At 42.1% G+C, this 20,957-nt stretch overlaps 1 protein-coding gene across 1 annotated transcript in view; it reads left to right on the top strand.

The window, feature by feature from the left end:
• Window positions 1-20,957, top strand: part of PLEKHN1 (pleckstrin homology domain containing N1) — a 73,335-nt gene that overhangs the window by 49,675 nt on the left and 2,703 nt on the right. The window contains exons 7-14 of the mRNA XM_082274340.1: window positions 3,823-3,969; window positions 7,164-7,244; window positions 7,943-8,018; window positions 9,985-10,139; window positions 14,193-14,387; window positions 15,620-15,880; window positions 18,207-18,341; window positions 19,562-19,798. Of these exons, the coding sequence (XP_082130466.1) occupies window positions 3,823-3,969; window positions 7,164-7,244; window positions 7,943-8,018; window positions 9,985-10,139; window positions 14,193-14,387; window positions 15,620-15,880; window positions 18,207-18,341; window positions 19,562-19,798 (1,287 nt within the window). The remainder of the gene's footprint in view (window positions 1-3,822; window positions 3,970-7,163; window positions 7,245-7,942; window positions 8,019-9,984; window positions 10,140-14,192; window positions 14,388-15,619; window positions 15,881-18,206; window positions 18,342-19,561; window positions 19,799-20,957) is intronic.

Genomic DNA, 20,957 nt, shown 5'->3' with positions numbered 1-20,957 from the left:
AAACTTGGGAAAGGGGCAGTGGGGAGGATGCAAAAATATATCTAGACGGGGCACCTCAGGAATGGACACCCCCAAGGGGAACTAGCATGGATCCAATCTTGGCCAGCCCCTGCTGAGATTGGTTCCATCTATGGCTGGCTTTCATAAAGCAAAATAAATGGTAATCTATGCAGAAACCCATCCATAGTTGCTACAATTTCTTTAACAAATGGGAGGGCACTTCTCTGCCATAGGGCAAAGAAATACTATGACTGTGTGCATTGCCTTCTGCCTGGCATGATGTTCTATGGGACCGTTTGAAAATCGAGGACTGTCTGACACATCAACCTGCTTAGAACCATCAGAAAAATTTAACTTAGTTTGTAACTGGTCGCTACGGGTTATTGGGATTTGCACATTGCTCTTTTGTTTTATAAAGCACGCTCATACGAGTGATAAGTAGATAATGATTGATGGACATAAAGGCCTTGTGCAGTGCCTTAATAACTACATTTCCAGATCATAAAACCCGGCTCTGATCCTGCGTCCTCTTTCACCTTCCACGCTCTTTTCTCTCTTTGCACCTGTGGCTCCTGAAACTCGAGATTTAGCTGCTATGGGAACAGACAGTCCTGGACAGCAGCAACAGCTGTTGAGGGTGGGAGAGGATTGCCTGGCCTGCTAAGGGAATACCCTGGGTGTTAACACAGCTGCAAGCAGATTGGGTCACGCAGCATGGCTCGCTCGCTTCCCACTCAATTCCTTTTTTTCTGGCTGAAGTTACCACTCCACCCAAAAAAAATAAAAAAACAAGAAAACAAAGAAGTCTACTATGGTGCAGGACTTTGCAACACTATAACTGGACAATAGATGCAGACAGCAGTGTTTTTATATACGCTAAAGCATAAATGGGATCAATCTTGTACATTCACACATTTATAGTACAAACATTATTGTCCACTCGTATACAGTGAAAAAAATCCAATCACAATGTCTTTATTCAGTCTTACTCTGGCCTTATATTAGTACAGGGGTCTCCAAACTTGTAAAACAAAGGGCCAGTTTACGGTCTTTCAGACATAAGCAGGGATGGACTGTGTGCTTTGGGAGTACAAAAAGTCCTGATATTAATGGGAATAAACAATGTCCCATCATTGGTGTCAGTGGAGGAATAGCACCCCATCGTTGGTGTCAGTGGAGGAATAGCACCCCATCATTGGTGTCAGTGGAGGAATAGTACCCCATCATTGGTGTCAGTGGAGGAATAGCACCCCATCATTGGGGTCAGTGGAGGAATAGCACCCCATCATTGGGGTCAGTGGAGGAATAGCACCCCATCATTGGTGTCAGTGGAGGAATAGCACTCTGCCATGGTGCCAGTAGGAGGAATTGTGCCCTATCATTGTTGTCGGTGGATAAAATTTAAGTGCCCCAAGGGCCAGATAAAAGCAGGCAGGGGGCCACATCTGGCATCCCGGGCCGCAGTTTGGAGACCACTGTACTTGTAGATTTTCGAATGAATGTTCATGTGAAAATTTACATCAGTACGTTGGATGACGTGATCAATATAATTCAAAAGTACTTAAAAAATAATGTCTGCTTTTAACATTCAATTTTTGGGCGAACTTTCCTGAACCCACCCTGCACTGTAGAATTTTCTTGTCGCTGCGGTCAAAAAATATTTCGATTTGACCCCACTAAAGATTAGAAAATTGAATGAATGTTCTTACAATGAAAAATTGCAAACAAAATTTTGCTAGCGTATGGAGTGCAGCAGAGAAAATGGTTTGACTTTTGTACACAGGTTAGTTTGATTTAAAGTGTATGTAGCTCCGATCAATAAATGTTGCTTCTTTTCTGGTCTTTTGAATATAGGATTGAAAGTGTTTTTGTTATGTCTGTTCAGTAAGTGCATCAAATACCTGCTGATCCTGCCAGAAATCTTGTAAACTGAAAACTGTCTGTGTTGCATTTTTATCAGTTAATAGAAGAACAGCTCCCCTTTCCCTCCCATGCTATGAAGATGAGAAGAGAGGTAAGTAGTCTCAGTAGACTTCCCATTTGTAGGGTGATAGCGCTATTCCTCTATAGATGCAGTACTGTGAATGAATATTGTCCCCCTAGGGAAGGAGGTGTGTTGCTGGCAGGATCACCAGGTTAAAAAAAATAAAATAAAATGAATGTAGGCACCACATCTAAGGGATGGTTAGCTGCACTATATTCTATCTTTGTTTTAGGGTTTAGATACCCAAGTTTAGACACTCGGTTTTGTGAACTTTCTAAGCAGACAGCATTGCATGCAAGTTTTTCCCATGGTTTGTTTTTACGATCCTTTTGATTTGTGGTTTGTCATAGTGATAATGAGGGAGTCAGATTGTTTCCATTACGATTTATACAGGAATTAATGTGATTAAATTATAATTGATCATCTGATACATGCCAGTGGCAGCACGTCTCCTAATGCTTGTAGTAAATTGAATTAATTTTCAGTTGGTCATAAATCCAGTGTAAATCTTTTTTTAGGCTGCCCATACACCAGTAGAATTTAGTTTGAACTTTTATATTGAAATTCTGAAAAATCATTTGTAAGAGCATTTGCTGTTGCTGTCACTGAGTCAATTTCCTTTGAAAGCTGGTAAAATTTTGCCCAGACCCAATACTTGAATGGTTTCCCATATGTATTAAACGGGTTTTTTTTTTGCCTAGAATATGCGCATTACAATAAGTATTTTGCCCCTTCGAGAGAATTTTTTCCATCCAGCTCCCTTGAATTTAAGTCCTTATGGTTGAAAAACGTTAACAATTTCACCTTACTAACCTTTAGAAAATTAAACAAATGTTCTGAAAAAAAAAAAAAAATATATAAAAAAAAAAAAAAAAAAATAATATATATATTTTTTTTTGTGTGTGTGTATATGTGTATATATATATATATAATATAATATAATTTTACAAAACATTCTACAAGTGAATGACCAGCTTTAGTGCAGCAGAGCCAACAAGTTTTTTTTTTTTTTTTCTCCTAAATCCTATTAATCATAATCTGTCTACATTCAAGGCTGTATGTTTTTTTTTTTCTTTTTTGGCACCTTTTTGGTACATCCTTTTGGCTACCTGCAAAAGTTTTAAAGTAAACAAATGTTCATATGAGGTTAGTAGAAATGATTTAATAGATGACCCTTGTTTAATCATCCTTTTAGACCACATGTGTCAAACACAAGGCTCACGGGCCGAATCCGGCCCTCCGGGCCATTTTATGTGCCCCGCGCACCTCTCCTGCAGCTGCAGGAGAAATCCAGCCTTCTTCCAGACCCTGTGCTTTCTGCTTTTCAGCACTGCCTCTAGCTTCTTCCTAGCAGGAGCACTAGGTAAGGGTGGTGCACTGTAATGTAAGGGAGGGTGGGGAACTCAACTTCTGATGGTGGGGAGGCTCCTGACGTCTTATGTAAGGGTAGGGGATGCTCTGGACATCGTCTTGCATATACAACCGGCGCTTTTGAGGGCAATCATATTGCTGGTGCGGCCCTCGAATAAATTGAGTTTGACACCCCTGCTTTAGCCGAATTCCTGGTCAAAGGTTGGTGACCTCCCTTTTTATCTCCTCCAATTAAGCAATGCAGCTAGGTCACCTCCCGACCCCAAGTCTGTGATTGGATGAACAGCAGCAGGTTGATGAGCTCATCACTCTTCTGTGTGTTTTCATGACCGTACATTTTTAAAAAATATCTGCCTGGTGTTTATCTTCAAGTGACCATGTTGGGGGGCTTGATGTAATTCATGTACTTGTTATCTCTTCTTGTTTGTTTCCCTCTAAGTGTAGTTGGATATTGTTTTTTTTACCAGGTAAACAATGGTAATATGTGGGAGAAGTCTGAACTCAGGAGGTCGGTACAGAATCAGCCAGTGCTTGACTGGGAAGGAACACAGAGGGAATCCCTTGGTGCCATCACCTGTATCTCCAAAGTGAAGCTTCAGACACTTCCGTTCCAGGTACGTGCTGCTGTGTTTTAGCAGACCAGTTCCCTAATTCGCTCTTGTTCTCTAACTACATAAGTAGTACCAATACAAAATGCACTTTTTCTCTCTTAACCTAAACTAACCCACCCTCCCCCTCCACAAATGCATGCATACCTGGAATCAGCGGGCACAGCCTCCAGTGTTTTCTTACATCCTGGCTGTGCCTGTACATTACTTGCCAGGGACCATCTCTCACAGTCTCTCCATCTCTGGCCTAAGGTCCCAGTACTATAGAAGTCTATGGGGCTGTACTGCACAGACCAGGACAGTGACACTCGTGACGCCGGATGTAAACAAGCTAGTTAGGCAGCATTTGAGGTTCTTAGATTGTCAAAGGCTGCTCCACAATGTTCAGAAGTGCAGTTCCTCATCATTGGTGTCAGTGGGAGAAACAGTGCCCCATTGTTAGTTGGCAGAATAGTGTCTCATAAGTGGGAGGAATAATGGGCCTATTAAAGACAAACAAAAAGCCGCATCTGGCTCCCGTGCCTCAGTTTAGAGACCAATGCTCTAGCAGGACATTGAAAGAATCCTGTTGCCCTCCAGCTCCGTTGTTCTCTTCTCTATTCATTCATTAAAGTCCTTGTATTGTTTTCACAGAATGCAACACTTTCTGTGAATGGAGGAGGGTATCCTGTCTTTCCTTTATCATATCCCCCATTCACAGAAGATGTCACATTCTGTAAAAACAATACAATTATTTTTCTGACATAACCACAGCCGAGGAAGTGAACTCCTGCAAGGGTGTGAAGAGAACCTGTCATCACAGGGAACATTTATTTACTAAGGAGCAATCAACAGGACAAGGGGTCGACTTAATTAAAGACAAGTTTTGTTACTGGACTTATTTCCCAGATTTGTTTTTAACTAAACTTCAGTGATAAGATGTCCCTTTCCAAACTATTCATTTACCTGACAAGTTACAAGAGATTTTTAATAAAGAAAATCTGTACTAAGGGAACTACATAGACTGCCGTTGTTGACCACCTTCTGAAAATGGTAATTCCCAGGCAGTCTCCTATATTTTTTATGCTGCTGACCCGGAACAAACAATCCGCCAGAAATGCTATAACCCTTAAAGTGGTTCTAGAGGTTGAAGGCATTCTATGCATGAATGTAAAAAACCTTCCGTATGCAGCTTCCCCTGCGCCCCCCCCCCCCCCCCCCCCGTGTAATACTTACCCATGGCAATCCAGCAGTGTGCATGAGAGTAGCTGTTCTCCCTGGTCTCTGCCTCCTCATTTGCTGAGAGACAGCAGTGAGAGCCATTGGCTCCCGCTACTGTCAATCACAGCTGTAGAGAGGGGGCAAGAAGAAGAGATGCCAGGAGTGCCGGTGGGATACCAGAGCTGATCTGTGCAAAACCATTGCACAAAGCAGGTAAAAAATTACGTGTGTTTAGAAAAAAAAGCAAATTACCAATAATATCATTTTAGTCTGCAAATGTTTTCTGGGTCAGTGACTCAAGAAATACTGAAGCCTTTAGATGAGCTTGACTGCCAGACAACTATCCTTTTTTTTTTTAAATAATTTCAGAAATGACATCTTGTGTATTTCTCTGTGTATGTTTCCTTTAAGATCCCAGACGTGTCTTTATGAAAAGTTTTTTTTTTTTTTTTTCTTAAATGTTCGATCTTTTCCATAATGTCTGATGTTGGTAGCTGAGTCATACATGCAGGTCATATCTTGAAAGACGTGTCCATTGGACTGATTTTCTTTTTCCATAATACATAATACAAGGATGAAATGTGATAAAATGTGCTGTTTGCAAGACACGCACCCATGACATACTTTAATTAGAAAGTAAAACATTTTTTTGAATCCGTTTTGTGATTAGAAAGGAATGTAATGGCAAGGACGCTGTAATAGCAAGTTTGCATATGTCACAATGATATTTAAGCCTCTTATAATCTTGCTGTGCTTGTATCTCCACATTCATTTCTGTGTCCAATCATTTTAAGTAGAACCGTCAGGAATAGATATTCGTGAGAATCTGACTTTCCATTCCTAAAGTGTATGTAAAGGATAGAGTATGGAAGGCTTGGACCTTCTTCCAAACCTTTACGGTGTCTCCGCTGGGGAGATTTGGCCCTCTATTTGTCCTGTGATCATTGTCAGAGACAGGTAAAATCCTAAGGCTGCATTCACATGTCAGCGTATGGATCGCGGGCAGAATCGCCGCGATTCCGCCCGCGATCCGGAGATTATTGCAAATCGCGGGACGCCTGTGCGTTGCCCGTGATTTGCAATAGCCCCCCAAACGCTGAGCGATGTTGCCGCGATTTCCGCCTGCCGAATCGCGGTAACATCGCGCAAAAAAAAATCGCGGGACGCATTACGCCCAAAAAAGTACAAGAGCTTCTTTGGAGCGTATTGCGTCCCGCGATTTGCAATAATCTCCGGATCGCGGGCGGAATCGTGGCGATTCTGCCTGCGATCCATACGCTGACATGTGAATGCAGCCTAAATGTAGGAAATGTCAGGACTCAAGATGCAAAGAGACCTCTTCCATTTTGAGTTGAGAATTTTGCTCACTTTTGGAAGGTTTTCTCTCTCCTCCTGTTGCATCTCCAAGACTAAAAAGTAAAGGTAAATTTCTCCAGAAGGATACAGACAACAAGAAAATCACCCAATCGAGGTTTTAACTTTTTGCTATTTCCAAAACGGAAAAAAAAAAAAGTTTTGGCTATACATACATTTTAACCTTTTGGCACAGACAGTACGCAAATATGCGGCCTCTCAGCGGGTGAGCCTTAACACTGAATGACCGTATATTTGCTTACCAGAAAATAAATACAGCTGTGCCGACAGAGCGCTCCCGGCACATTTACTGGCGGCTAACGGAATGCTCCCAATCGCTACTTGTGATCGGGAGCTTTCTGATTAGCCAATCACGGCGGTCACATGATCATAAACCCTGCCCTGCCTCCCAGCATCCGAATACCCTTAAGGGGCTAGGAGGCGCCGGCACCAAGATGTTAGGTTGTTGTATAAGTGCAAACTTACCTCCCAGGGATAACGGTCTCCTGCCATGACTTGTCTGTCTGGATATCCAGAGGAATCTCTGTTGAATATATTTCTTATTAGCACCACTAATTCACAAATTTTAATATGTGATTAATCATTTTTCAGTTGTAACATAATGGGTTCTTTGTTTATTCTTACAGGAGCTGAACGAGCGGCTATTGGTCCTATACCCTTCCACTCTTGTAATACTTTCAGAACAGGGAAAAAACATTTGTTTTAAGGTAAGCATGTTTGTTTTTATTACAAAACATTCATGTGTTCTTTATTTTCGGTTAAGCTGCAGTATGGAGGGGCCCTACGTTTCCTCAGATCTGCTGTTTTACTTATGACACTTGGCAGAATAAAGTCCTAATATTTAATACCTCGTTCTCATAGAGATGGTTACAATGCATTACTAGATTTCACCAGCAGATGGTGCTGTGGGTGAAACGTATAGCTGCAGCTCCTGGTCATGATACAACTTAGTAGCTGCAGGAGGGGAGCTAGCCACCCAGGGCACCTACTACTACTTGCTGGATACCGTAGTAAAGACAAAAGTCTACTGAGGCACTGTCTCGTCTCTCTTAATGTACAGAACATCAAGCCCGTTCTCTTAGGGGATTGCATGTGCGTGTCCTATTATTCTGTAAGTGCATACATCATCCCGCATGGAGCTGTGTCTACATGTCTTTGTATCTAGAGGAACTGGTTGTGACTCAGCATAGACTGACACTATAGAGAGAGGTGTGTGTGAGAACAGGATGCCAAGTGTAAATTACTAAATTATCCTCATCAGGCAGTGATGACACCCTCTTTATAATTGATGCTAATAATAATCCCTTTACCACCAGAGGAGCAGCTTTGGGTTGTGTCAGATGCAAGTTTGGTTAAAGGTTTCATCAAAGATATGTACAATTCATTGATCCTTTTGTATTAACAGGGAGAACTGCCACTTAAAGCCGTACGGGTAATTGCAGACGAGAATGAAAAACGGAAGTCTTCTTTCTTATTAGAAGGTGAGGGGAAAGGTGCTGTGACACCAAAGTATATGGAAATGCAAGAACCTGCTCCGGCTTTTGTCCCGAAGTACCACCATTAGGTTATGTTTTGGAAATTTCCTTTAGATAAAATGGCGGTCATCAATACTAAGCCATTGACATTCATTTAAAGCACCTTTGCAAGGTGAAGGAAATCCTGAAATCCTGACCTGTAGGGGGTACTTGAGGACTGAGGCTAGAAACCACTGGATTATTGGTTTAGAGCAGGAGTCTTCAAACTATGGCCCTCCAGTTGTTCAAGAACTACAATTCCCATCATGCCTAGTCATGTCTGTGAATGTCAGAGTTTTACAATGCCTCATGGGATGTGTAGTTCCGCAACAGCTGGAGGGCCGTAGTTTGAGGATCCCTGGTTTAGAGGAACAATCTTTATACAGGTAGTGCTATTCAAACCAAAACTTTGTATTTGGATAGAGTGGTAAAGGTTTAAATTCTTGGTCAGATTTGTATTGCCCTATGTGTCTCTATGTGCCTGTTGAAGGGATTTCACTGCATTTCCTGTGTGGTCTCAGTGCCAGGACGTGAGGGTAAAACCTCCTCCCCGCTCATGATGGGGGGAGGGGAGGGGCCCATCTGGTATCTGTGCACTCCAATTTTTCTTTGGTTGTAGAGAAGAGAGATGAAAGCCTTCTTAAATAAAGAGGCTGTAATCATAAGACCTGAAATATGCACAAGCAGATCCGTCTATAGTATGTACTTGTCTCAATTAAGAGCACGAAGTGTAATTTCTGTCTGCTGCTTTGTTCCTTTTATCAGCATGAATTACTTCTGACAAGTTTTCCTGACACCAAGAGAAAAAAGATGACATGGGAGGGAGCGCCAGCTGACTAAGAGCCTCGGCTCTGTTCCTGTGTGCTGTGTGGATAGGGGTGTGCCCCTTCCCTTCAATAAGCTCTCAGAGTTCTCACTGAGCTCTGCAGAGTGTAACTCCAGCTCTCCGTCCCCTTTTTTTTCCTTCTGAAAGCTCAGACAAGCTTTAAAAAAAATTCTGGACTTTGAACAGATGTAGAGATAATGCAGATAAACAGGTACAGCTTATGTATGAGGATTTGTTTAATCTCTGTGTATAGCCTGAGGCCGGTCACTGCACTGGGTATAGGTACATACAGTAGCTTACAACCACTTGAAGGAACTAGAAGTGGCAGCGGTCTGGACATTATGGGTGTTTTTACTAAAACTGGAGAGTGCAAAATCTAGTGCAGCTGTGCATAGAAACCAATCGGCTTCGAGTTTTTTTTTTTTTTTTGGTCAAAGCTTCATGGAACAAGCTGAAGTTAAAAGCTGATTGGCTACCATGCACTGCTGCACCAGATTTTGCACTCTCCAATTTTAGTAAGGCTGGTTTCACACAGGCAAACCTGATCAGGTCTGCCTGTCAGTATTTTAGGCGAACCCGATAAGACCAGCCATTGCTCTTTGTGGAGCAGCGAATGTAAGAGGTCACCCGCCAGTATCCGATCCGATCATGTCTGCCAAAAACAGACGGATGGGGGATCCAGTCCACATCCGTCCAGTGAATCAGATGACAGTCAGAAAGGGATAGGCAGTCCATTTCCATCTAACCTCCCCATAGAGAACAGTGGGGCTGTATCCGTGTCTGCTCCTCATAGTGGAGCGGACACAGACCTGTCATCCGCCTGCTCAGTGGGAATCAGCAGGGAGATCCCCTGCTGAGCAGGCTGATCCGCTCTACGAAGTCCACCCTCAGCGAAGGGGCCTAAATCAGCCCTGTAGGGCCCTGTATTAATAGCGCTCAAAAATGGGGATGCCAGGCAATTACCCTAATAGTGCCTACCACCCCGGCCTAACGGCAATTTAGTGTTTTTATGTTATCTGTCAAAGGCGATGTTCTAGAAATAACTGGTTTTAGTGTCAAGAGACCCATTAATTAACATCAGGGTATGTCTGACCTGTGTCCCGACAGGAAGGTACATCAACACGATCCGGGTGATCTGCTACAATCCACAGGATTATGACGAGTGGATAGAACATTTGAAACGTGCTCAGCAACAAAACCGAGACTCCTCGTTATCTGGCTCCAGCAGTTTCTGCGGCTCACACTCTGCACATCATGAACAGGTACACTACTAGTTGGAGCAGAGACTACCAGGCTCATTACAAGATTGGAAACTAGAGTGGATTGTCTGCCTGAAAATGGTGCACAAATCTAGAGAGGTTTACTATGGATTCCTGAGAAAAGGGGAAATCTAATTTGCATTGGATCCTTCCATGTAATAAAAGAGTGGGGGAGGGAAAACTTCCTCATAGTCTTTCTATACAGCAGCAGGAGGTCCCTATTCACTGTTTTGTGGAATGAAGTCTGACCGCAACAATAATGGGATTCCTAAAGAATCTCTTTCCCACAAAAAGACACCTTTCTAAGGAGTCACACATATACTCTTTAGGATAAATGTTTAGTTTGTTCTGTGTCCTGTATACCAGAATTGCCAAAAAATTGGCCATCCCCAACTTTACCATACAATTAGGCCACATTAAGTAGGATTAGATAGCTTAGAAGCCCCAATCATTTTGGGGCGCTGACAAGTATGGGCATTCACAAGCAGTTAAAGCGGGTCAACTGCACCCTCAATGAATCCTAAATGATCTCAGAAATTGATGTCCAAAGCATTTGCCCAATGACGCAGGCCATGTGACTACTTTGGGAGCAGCTTAGCTCATGGCACAGTGCAGCTCCGCATTGGAAACCCATTGTTTTCAGCACTAACCTTGTCTTAGGAGAGACCAGACTGTCTGGCACCACAAACCAAGTGTCTGTCTAAGCAGTTGTAGCCCTGGAATTGTTCATTGGTGCTCACAAATGTCACAGATTCCAAGTTTGTGTGTGTTTAAAGTGTATATTAAGGATCCTCCAACTTATAAGATGTGGTTAGAACAATTGGGCATCACTCTCCGCATGAGAAATCTATATACCAGCATAGAGGGTCTACAGCTAATTTTTTTTTTTTTTTTAAAGTTTGGGAATTGTGGCTGAGTTCTCCAGGTATGGCCCCAACGGAATTGGTCCTGGACCGGCTATTACTTTAGACTAACGGGGTTATCCGTGGTCTCGCTTCCACAGTTGCGAGGGGACCTGACTAATTGTGGTGTTTTCCTTTTTGCCTTTGCCTTTTTTTGGTATATTGTTTTTACCCTTTTTGTTATGCTGACTAGACAAGTAGAGCTCTGAAGATTAAGGTAGACCCTGGCCTGTTACAGTACTCTTACTCGGCTGAGATCTGTATTTCTTTGTACATATTGCAATGTTATTTTGGCTGTGTATAAAGTACCATGTATTTTTGTGTGTTTTCTCAATAAAACCTTCTTTTGATTAAAGAAAAAAAAAAAGTGTATATTAAGGCAGAATTAAATTAAATTAAAAAAAAAAAAAGGCATGCAGTACATCTGTGTGTAACATGCATTTTTTTCCCTGCAAGTACAGAAAAAAAAACAGAAGCTGAGCATATTTCTGGCAGATTAAGTCCTGTCACGGGCTGACAACACACAGCATTTGTGTGAACGGAATGGCGTCAGCGCTGCCCATTTTTTTCTTGTCCAGCTAATCTGACCCACCTTCTCTCCCATCTATGCAACTTAAAGGCTAACCATTTCTCCTAAGATAAGAACTGGGAGGACTAATTACTATTCCTATGGTTCTTTCACATGGGCTGCCTGAGCCCATTCAGCATAACTTGCAGTGCATTTCCTCCACCCAGGCAGCCATGGTACAGTGTACTGTCTGTCATTGACATGAGTGGCTGTGAGCTGCTGTAATCATGCATACAACGGTACTATCCTAAGCACGAGTACAATGCTTATTCTGCATCTGGACTACCTCAATAGCAGAAATATGCTGGCAGTTATGCCGAAAATACTTACAGTGGAGAAAATAAATATTGGATCCCCTGCAGATTTAGTAAGTTTGCCCACTTACAAAGAAATGAAGGGTCTATAATTGTTGATCATAGGTGTATTTTAAATGATAGAGACAGAATATCAACCAAAAATCCCCAAAAAAACACAATACAGATGTTATAAATGAAGATGCAGTTCAGTGAGTAAAATAAGTATTTGATCCCCAAGCAAATCATGACTTAGTACTTGGTGGAGAAACCCTTGTTGGCATGCACAGAGGTAAGATGTTTCTTGTAGTTGGTTACCAGGTTTGCACACATCTCAGGAGGGATTTTGGTCCACTCTTCTTTACAGATCTGTGAGTAGTATTGCTATACATAATAGGATTTTAGACACCCCTCCAGTTTCTTCCCTCTTTTTTTACAGATCTTCTCTAAATCCTTAAGGTTTCTTGGCTATCGCTTAGCAACTCAAAGTTTCAGCTCCCTCCATACATTTTTTTTTTTTATAGGATTAAGGTCTGGAAACTGGCAAAGCCACTCTGACCTTAATGTGCTTCTTCTTGAACCACTCCTTTGTTGCCTTGGTGGTATGTTTTGGGTCATTGTCATGCTGGAAGACCCATCCATGACCCATCTTTAGTGTTATTGGCTAAGGGAAGAAGGTTCTCATCCAAGATTTTGCAATACATGGCCCATCTTTTGGCCCCTCAATGCAGCGAAGTCGGCTTGTACTTTTAGCAGAGAAACATCCCCAAAACATAATGTTTCCACCTCTGTGCTTGACTATAGGGATGGTGTTCTTGGGGTCATAGTCAGCATTTTTCTTCCTCCATATATGGCGAGTCGAGTTAATGTCAAAAAAATAAAAATAAAATAGGAGTTAGCTGGCGCTCTGGTCTAGTGTGATACGGTCAATGTGAGGATGTGGCAAGATATCAATGGTGCAATAAAATGATAAAAACAGGTTACCTATATGACAAAATGCAGAAAATAGTTGAAGTCCATAAGGTGGATAAACCATAAAGATGATAGACTGGGGAATGGATAGAAGTCTGCACAAAGGGCCAGCTCCACCACACAGGAAGTCAATCTGTGGATAATGCAAAAGAAAAAAACGGGCGAAGCGCCTCTAAGTGCAGTATGTTTTATTAAGTCTAGGCACACAAGTACATGGCAACTCACAGGAAAGTAGATAACAGTCGACTCAATGCGGAGTCAAATGGTGAGCTGTCCGTAACGCCAATGCCAATACCGAGAGGGAGGATGAGATGGAAGAGTCCTAGCCGGTGGATGGAGATGGAGGACAGGAAGATGCCGGCTACTGTCTTCCGGGACCGACTCGTTCTCTCATGGCAGGCTGGAGCGCAGCGTCAACCGCGTGACGTCAGCAGGGTCAGGGTGACCTCTAAATCAAAATTGAGCTTTTTGGCATTAACTCGACTCGCCGTGTTTGGAGGAAGAAAAGTGCTGACTATGACCCTAAAGCCTCGTAAACACAATCAGATTATCGGACAGATTTTCGTCCCTTTTTTGTTGCATGCGAGTCGCCTATCAAAAGTGAAGAGGTTACTCAAAAATTCTCTTACGACAGAATTCAACTTCAGAAGTGATGTCGTGTTGAATTGTTTTGTATGTATTCCTTCATTTCCGAGCATGCCTAGTCTTGCTCTTATGATTTTTTTCAGACGAGAACTACTAATTAAACGAAAATCGGACATTGTGTTCATGTACGATAAAAATTTTATAGCCTGCACATCTAGTTTTTGTCGTCAAATAACTCGGAATTGGCTGTCTAAAGCACTATACTAACGATCCGAAAATCGGCAGATCGTTCGTTGGGTGAAATTTTACTACTGATTTTCTTATCGTGTGTACGCATTAAGGACATTATCCCTACAGTCAGGACATTATGCTGTGGGGCTGTTTCTCTGGTAACTAACAAACGTCTTACCTCTGTGCTTGCCAAAAAGAGTTTCTCCACCAGGTACGAAGTCTGTAGGAATCCGAATGCTGTTTTTAAACAGCGCTCCAGAAATGTGTGTTAATCAATGTACCTTTTATCAATGTACGATCGTTAAACGGGTCAAAAGGGAACAAATAGGAAGTGACATTTGTTTGGGTTTATATACACTTTTAGGGGGTATGTTGGATACAATTTCTACTTTGTCTATAAAAACTTAAAGTAATTTAAATTGCGAGGTATCTCAATTTTTACAATCTCTTGGTACTTATGACAATTTAATGAAAATAAATAAATTCATCCCTCTCCATATCACAGGTGACTGCAAGCTGCAGGAGCTCATTCACATCAGATGGTCGTACCAAATCCTGGGCATCTTCAGTGAAGCTTCCCAACTCTAACCACCAATCAAACAGCACTATTCAAGGCTCTGAGCAGCAGTCATACACAATACTGGGCGAACAAGCCTTGCAGGAGGATCCTCTGTCACCTGGATATTCACAACCAGTTCATGTGAGTCCCTTGCTATTCGTTAATGTTATGTTTTATTCCTGAGTAGATAAAATATGAGCTTAAGATAAAATTATAATGGTGTAATTTTTTATTGATTTTTTTTTTTTTTTAAGTGGTTCTAAAGAAAAAAGCAAGGTTTTTTACCTTAATGCATTCTCTATATTAGGCCACTTTCACACTTGTGCGACTTGTCCTGCGACTTGACACTGCAAATCCACATAACAAGCCGTACTCCACGATTTTCATTGAGTACCATTCATATCTGTGTGACTTCAAGTCGCAGTGACTTTAAAGTAGTCCCTGCACTACTTTGGTCTGACTTTGATGCATTTTAAGGTTTATAGACCTCAAGATTACAGGCATTGCTTCAAGTCCAGTCAAAATCGAGGCAAAAGAATGCGGTAAAATCGCATGACTTTTAGGTCGCACAAGTGTGAAAGGGGCCTTAAGGTAAATAACCCTCTGGGTTCAGCTTCCCTCATAGCCCCCTTTATATTTACCTGAGCCCCATCTTGATTCAGCGATGTGCATGAGAGCAGCCACTTTCTTGGGTCTCTTTCTCTCCCATTGGCTCGCGCTGTTGTCAATCACAGCCAGTGAGCCAATAAGGAGAGAGGGGGTGGTGGGGCCAAGACTCTCCGTGTGTGAATGTACACACAGCTACTAAATCACAAAACACAGCACAAAACAGTGACAAACAGTGGTTTGTGATTTAGTAGTTATTTATGAACAGCAGCAATGATGATAATGTTTTAGGCTCAGTTTCGCAGGTTTTGTTATATAGAATGTACACACAGCTTGAGAGCGAGCCTGCTCGAGTGCCCCCATAGCAAGAGGCATGTTTGTTATTTAAAAAAAATCTTTCTATTTAGTATCCCTTTTAAATTGTTATTTTGTAGTTTTTTTTTTTAATTATAAATATTTATGCAATCCTAGCTTTAATAATAAATATTTTATTGCATACCGAAGGGTTCCCTTCCTAACTGTGTTTAGGCAGTTTCATGCTGGATTTCTTTTTTTACCAAGGAATTGTGTTAGTTGCTGTAACCTAGTTAGTGAATGAGATGCAATGCTGACACCTGCAGGCTACCAGGCAGTACTGCATTTTATCTAAAGCTGCCGATTACTAAAAATACTTGGACAGTCAGTAAATCGCTTCTAAAAAATAATGTAACATTAAACCTTTGAATTGTGAAGTGGCCGAGTACTGATATTTAATTTCTATTTTAAAGTGTTTGGGGAATCCTAATTGGCCCAGTGGACAAAATGGATCGAGTGATCTTCAGAGAGGTGGCAGCATCCGCGAGTCTAAAGGAAAAAAGAACCTTTGCCTTCAGATTCCGTCCGTAATGCCTCAGAGTTACGATCTGGAAAACACTGCCTTTGTATATATCCCAGAGACCCCTAGTGAAGATATCCTGTCCCCCTTATATAAAGAGCCATATTCGTATGAAAAGTCCAAAGGGCACTCCTCTGTTACACCGCAGCAGCTGGTAAGTTGTGACTGACGAGGAATTTATCTTGTATCACATTGGGTCTCTCTCTTTTATTCATTTATTTTGTATTATATTTTTTATTTTTAAGAAAGACCGTCGTTGCTGTTTTGTCTCGTTTTGCAGGGTGGCTGGTCCGGCTTCCCCTCCTCCTCCTGTAATTTTCTGTGGTTAATGACGAATACATTTAATTGAAATAATTTGAGTCTGATCAGTAAATTGCAAGTTCCACTTACTGGATCTGGGCTCTGCTCCCTGCTGCATATAGTTAGTTGAAAAATATACTTTTATACAAATAAGTTTGTTTTTACATTCCTTACCCTATCTTTCACACACAGCTCTTAGGCAAGTGTAATGTTGCGCTCCTTCTAGAGAGACCTTGTGAAGTATAAGGATTATTATTATACAGGATTTATATAGTGCCAACAGTGTGCGCAGTGCTTTACAACATAAGGGCAAACAGTACAATTACATTGCGATACAGGAGGAATCAGAGGCCCCTGCTCGTTAGAACTTACAATCTAGAAGGGAGGGTCAAGTGAAACAAAAGGTGAAAATAAAAATACAGTTGTTAGGTGTGGGTAGGATAGGCTTCTCTGAAAAGGAGGGTTTTCAGGGATCGCCTAAAAGTTAATAGAGTAGGAGATAATCAGACGGATTGAGGTAAGGAGTTCCATAGGATTGGAGAGGCTCTGGTAAAGTCTTGGAGGCGAGTATGGGAGGACGTGATGAGGGAACTAGCGAGCAGGAGGTCTTGAGAGGTATGAAGAGAGCGACTAGGTTGGTATTTTGAGACTAGGCTAGTGATGTAGCTTGGGACTAAGTTGTGGATGTTTTGTAAATTGTTGTTAATATTTTGAATTGAATTTGTTGGGTGAGTGGAAGCCAGTGGAGGGATTGGCAGAGGGGAGTAGCGGACACTGAGCGATTGGTAAGGTGGATGAGTCTGGCTGCAGCATTCATGATGGATTGAAGGGGGGATAGCCTATGTAGAGGTAAGCCAACGAGAAGGGAGTTGCAGTAGTTGAGGCGAGAGATGACCAAGGAGTGAATTAGGAACTTTGTTGTGTCATTGGTTAAAAAGAGGCTTATTTTGGAGATTTTATGGTGGTTGAGGTGGCAAGATTTGGACAGTGATTAGACATGGGGCTTAAAGGCGAGTTCAGAGTCCAGGACTACACCTAGGACCTTGGCATGCAGGGATGGGCTTATAGCTGTGCCATCAATTTTGTCAGAGAGATTGGGAGAAGGGGTACCTGGTGGAGGAAAAAGTGATAAGGATCCCCTGACTTGCAAGAAGGTTTCCATGCACTAGACTGGAGTGTATTCCCGTGGGATTTGGGGTTGTCCCCATACCCCATGATTCTTGGAAGGATAGTGACATCATGCCTTGCATATGCATATAACTTTTTTTTTTTTTTCCTACGGATAATTTTTTTTAACCACCTATATGCAGTCATTTTTACAGGGAGAGGTGGCTTGGATCTAATATGGGGGGCTATGCATTTTACTGCAAGGTCCAGTTAAGCATTTAAGGTTACTATCACATTTTCCAGGCTCCTAAAATTATACCCAGCAAAACTCTTGTGGCGCAGTTGGGTCCAGGTTGTGATTTCACACTGGCAATTGTGTGAAGAAGAGTTTTTCAAAACTACAGGTCATTGAAATCTAAAGACTCACACCAAGAAAGCAAGCAAGCTAATGTTGTCAATGGTATATATGTGATGACGTAAAGATACGTTTTTATAAACGAGTTTAGCACAACGTGCTGCCTATAATGGCTTTAATAGCTTATTCCTGGTAATGTCATATTGCAGCAGCAACTGTACACCCTATCATTATACGGATGCCCTCATTCCTAATGAGATGTCTGTGCACGTGACTACATTATGGTAATAGTGCCAGTGTGCTTTAATAACCAGGCCTCATCTTTTATTAGGTGCTTAATGTAGACATAGTCAATAATAACCTTTACCTTTAGTATGCTATAAAGACAAACTTGTTTTATACAAGATTAGCTGATGAATTTGGCCATTAGTCTTTGATTTAAATTCAGAAAAACAAATCATGCATTACAAAGTGTGTGTGTATTACAAAGTGTGTGTGTATTACAAAGTGTGTGTGTATTACAAAGTGTGTGTGTATTACAAAGTGTGTGTGTATTACAAAGTGTGTGTGTATTACAAAGTGTGTGTGTATTACAAAGTGTGTGTGTATTACAAAGTGTGTGTGTATTACAAAGTGTGTGTGTATTACAAAATATGTGTATATTCTGCATTTAATCCAGTTATATACTTGTAGTAACCAATTCATTGTATGTCCACAGTTAACCAGAATGACCACTCTGACAGACAGCCAGAAGACTACCTCACCACCTAATTCCCAGGCTTTGTCGACGTCTCCGTTGTATGCTGAACCATACACGCCAATTGAAACACCAAGTAATAGACTGGTGGATGAGGTGAGTTCACTTCAGATAACAGTGTGTTTTTTTTTCTCTTTTACACTTTGTGAATTAAAGCCAAAATCTTGCCAAATGGCAATTTTGTTTTTGATAGAGTGGGGATAGTGTAAGAAATTCTGTCAGGAATGTAATTGAGAACTGGAAGTGAAAGTAAATAGGTTGGGTGCACGGAGAACAGTTAAAGTAGAACTATAGGCAAAGCCTTTTTTTTTTCCATTTTGGAGCAAGAGACAATTAATACCCCCTGCCAGATTTTTTTTTCGCCACCTGTGTCCCATAGCGGAGATTTTTCCTCACTTCTTGTCCCATAGCCAAACAGGAAGTAAGAGGAAATCCCTGCAAATTAAAGGCATTCCTTGAGGCCCCCCAGGTCAGCAGAACTAGTGTCCCCATTGGAAAAGAAGAAATCCCCTCTATCACTTTTCTGGGGACAACTCAGAATTTGGGATTTTTTTTTTTTTTATATACTTTCACTTTCAATAATTATAGTGAATCTCCTTAAAGCGGAGTTCCGGCCACAAAATCAACATAATCGATTTTGGGCCATCTGCTTGCTATTGGTCACCTGAAAAAGAAATGGATAGTTACGATTTTTTATTTTTTTTTTGTTTACTTACCTTGTTATTGAAGAAAATATACCCCCCTTTCTTCCACTTCCTCCCTCTGTGGCCGCAGCCCGCGCTGTCACTTCCTCTTTGCACTGATTCCTGGGAGCTGAACGTCATCGCTCCCAAGAATCAATGTGCCTGCACCGGCCCCGCTCGTCACTTCCGATGCGGTGCCTCATTCCCTGCTAAACAGCTTCTGGGCATGCCCAGAAGCTGTGGAGGGATAACGCCCCCGCACCGGAAGTGACCAGGACAGATCAGAGGCTATCCATTGTGGAATGTACTAGCCATGACTGTCCCGGGGGTAAATTTTGTGGCCGGAACTCCGCTTTAACAGGGGCATAGACCGCCATAAAAACTGACAGGGGTTCTAATGTCTCTGCACTCTATCCAAAACTTGTTATGCTTTAAGTTATTATAATTTAAAATAAATTGTAATCCTACATAATTTCCATCATCGTTTATCCTGTCTCTCACTAATATAGCAAGCTCTTTGCTACCTACTAATCGTATACCACAGATGGATCGTTTACAGCTTCCTTAAGTGATAATATTCGCATGTGTGGATGATAAAATATTAAGGTTTAATATTTTTTATTTTTCTAAAAGATTTTACAAAATCTGACTTCAAACCGCACTGAGAGCCATGTCTCCAACTCGAAGATAAACAGATCATTCCATGGGAAAAGCAGCCCACACACAGCCCTGCAGAAGAAGTATTCCCATCCAGTGACCGGGAGCCAGAAGCTAGTCAGGCCCATGGTGCACCGGAACAGTGAGCCAGATACATCTGTCGATTCTAGGCTCATATCAACAAAACAGAACCAGACCCCCTTCTTCAAAAGTGTAAGTCTTCTTTTTGCCATGAAATGTCACATTTATTAGTATACTATGTTACCACAGGTACATTGATGTCTGAAATAATGTGAATATTCCTGGCTACATCTCTTTAGTAAAGAGGTTAATTACCGGCTTCAGTCGAGCACTGAAACTGAAGAAAGTTCAAATAGTTTGTGTGTTCTAGCCCAAATTAAAAGGTTTTTGTAGTTAAAACAACCCAATTTTTTTGTTCGCTTTTGATAAAGTAGGAAGGATTATGGATAGAGTAGAATAGACTAAACACCGGTTGGGTTTTTATCTGGGCTCCATTGGCAAGACCCTCTCACTGACTGTTCTGGGCTCCATTGGCAAGACCCTCTCACTGACTGTTCTGGGCTCCATTGGCAAGACCCTCTCACTGACTATTCTGGGCTCCATTGGCAAGACCCTCTCACTGGCTGTTCTGGGCTCCATTGGCAAGACCCTCTCACTGGCTGTTCTGGGCTCTATTGGCAAGACCCTCTCACTGGCTGTTCTGGGCTCCATTGACAAGACCCTCTCACTGGCTGTTCTGGGCTCCATTGGCAAGACCCTCTCACTGGCTGTTCTGGGCTCCATTGGCAAGACCCTCTCACTGGCTGTTCTGGGCTCTATTGGCAAGACCCTCTCACTGGCTGTTCTGGGCTCTATTGGCAAGACCCTCTCACTGGCTGTTCTGGGCTCTATTGGCAAGACCCTCTCACTGACTGTTCTGGGCTCTAGTGGCAAGACCCTCTCACTGACTGTTCTGGGCTCTATTGGCAAGACCCTCTCACTGACTGTTCTGGGCTCTATTGGCAAGACCCTCTCACTGACTGTTCTGGGCTCTATTGGCAAGACCCTCTCACTGACTGTTCTGGGCTCCATTGGCAAGACCCTCTCACTGGCTGTTCTGGGCTCCATTGGCAAGACCCTCTCACTGGCTGTTCTGGGCTCCATTGGCAAGACCCTCTCACTGGCTGTTCTGGGCTCCATTGGCAAGACCCTCTCACTGGCTGTTCTGGTTATTTAACTGTTTTGAAGGGCAGTAAGTGAGCAAAACTCTATAATCACAGACAGACAGATGCAGACAAACCTAAAAAAAAAAAAAAAAAAAACATTTTTAAGAACCAGTTTGTCTTTATTGTAGATCTCTGCCAAGCATGAT

The sequence above is a fragment of the Pelophylax lessonae genome, assembly GCF_965119305.1.
Source record: "Pelophylax lessonae genome assembly, chromosome: 12".
In the NCBI taxonomy this organism is placed as follows: Eukaryota; Metazoa; Chordata; class Amphibia; order Anura; family Ranidae; genus Pelophylax; species Pelophylax lessonae.
This window is presented reverse-complemented; position numbering and strand designations above follow the sequence as displayed.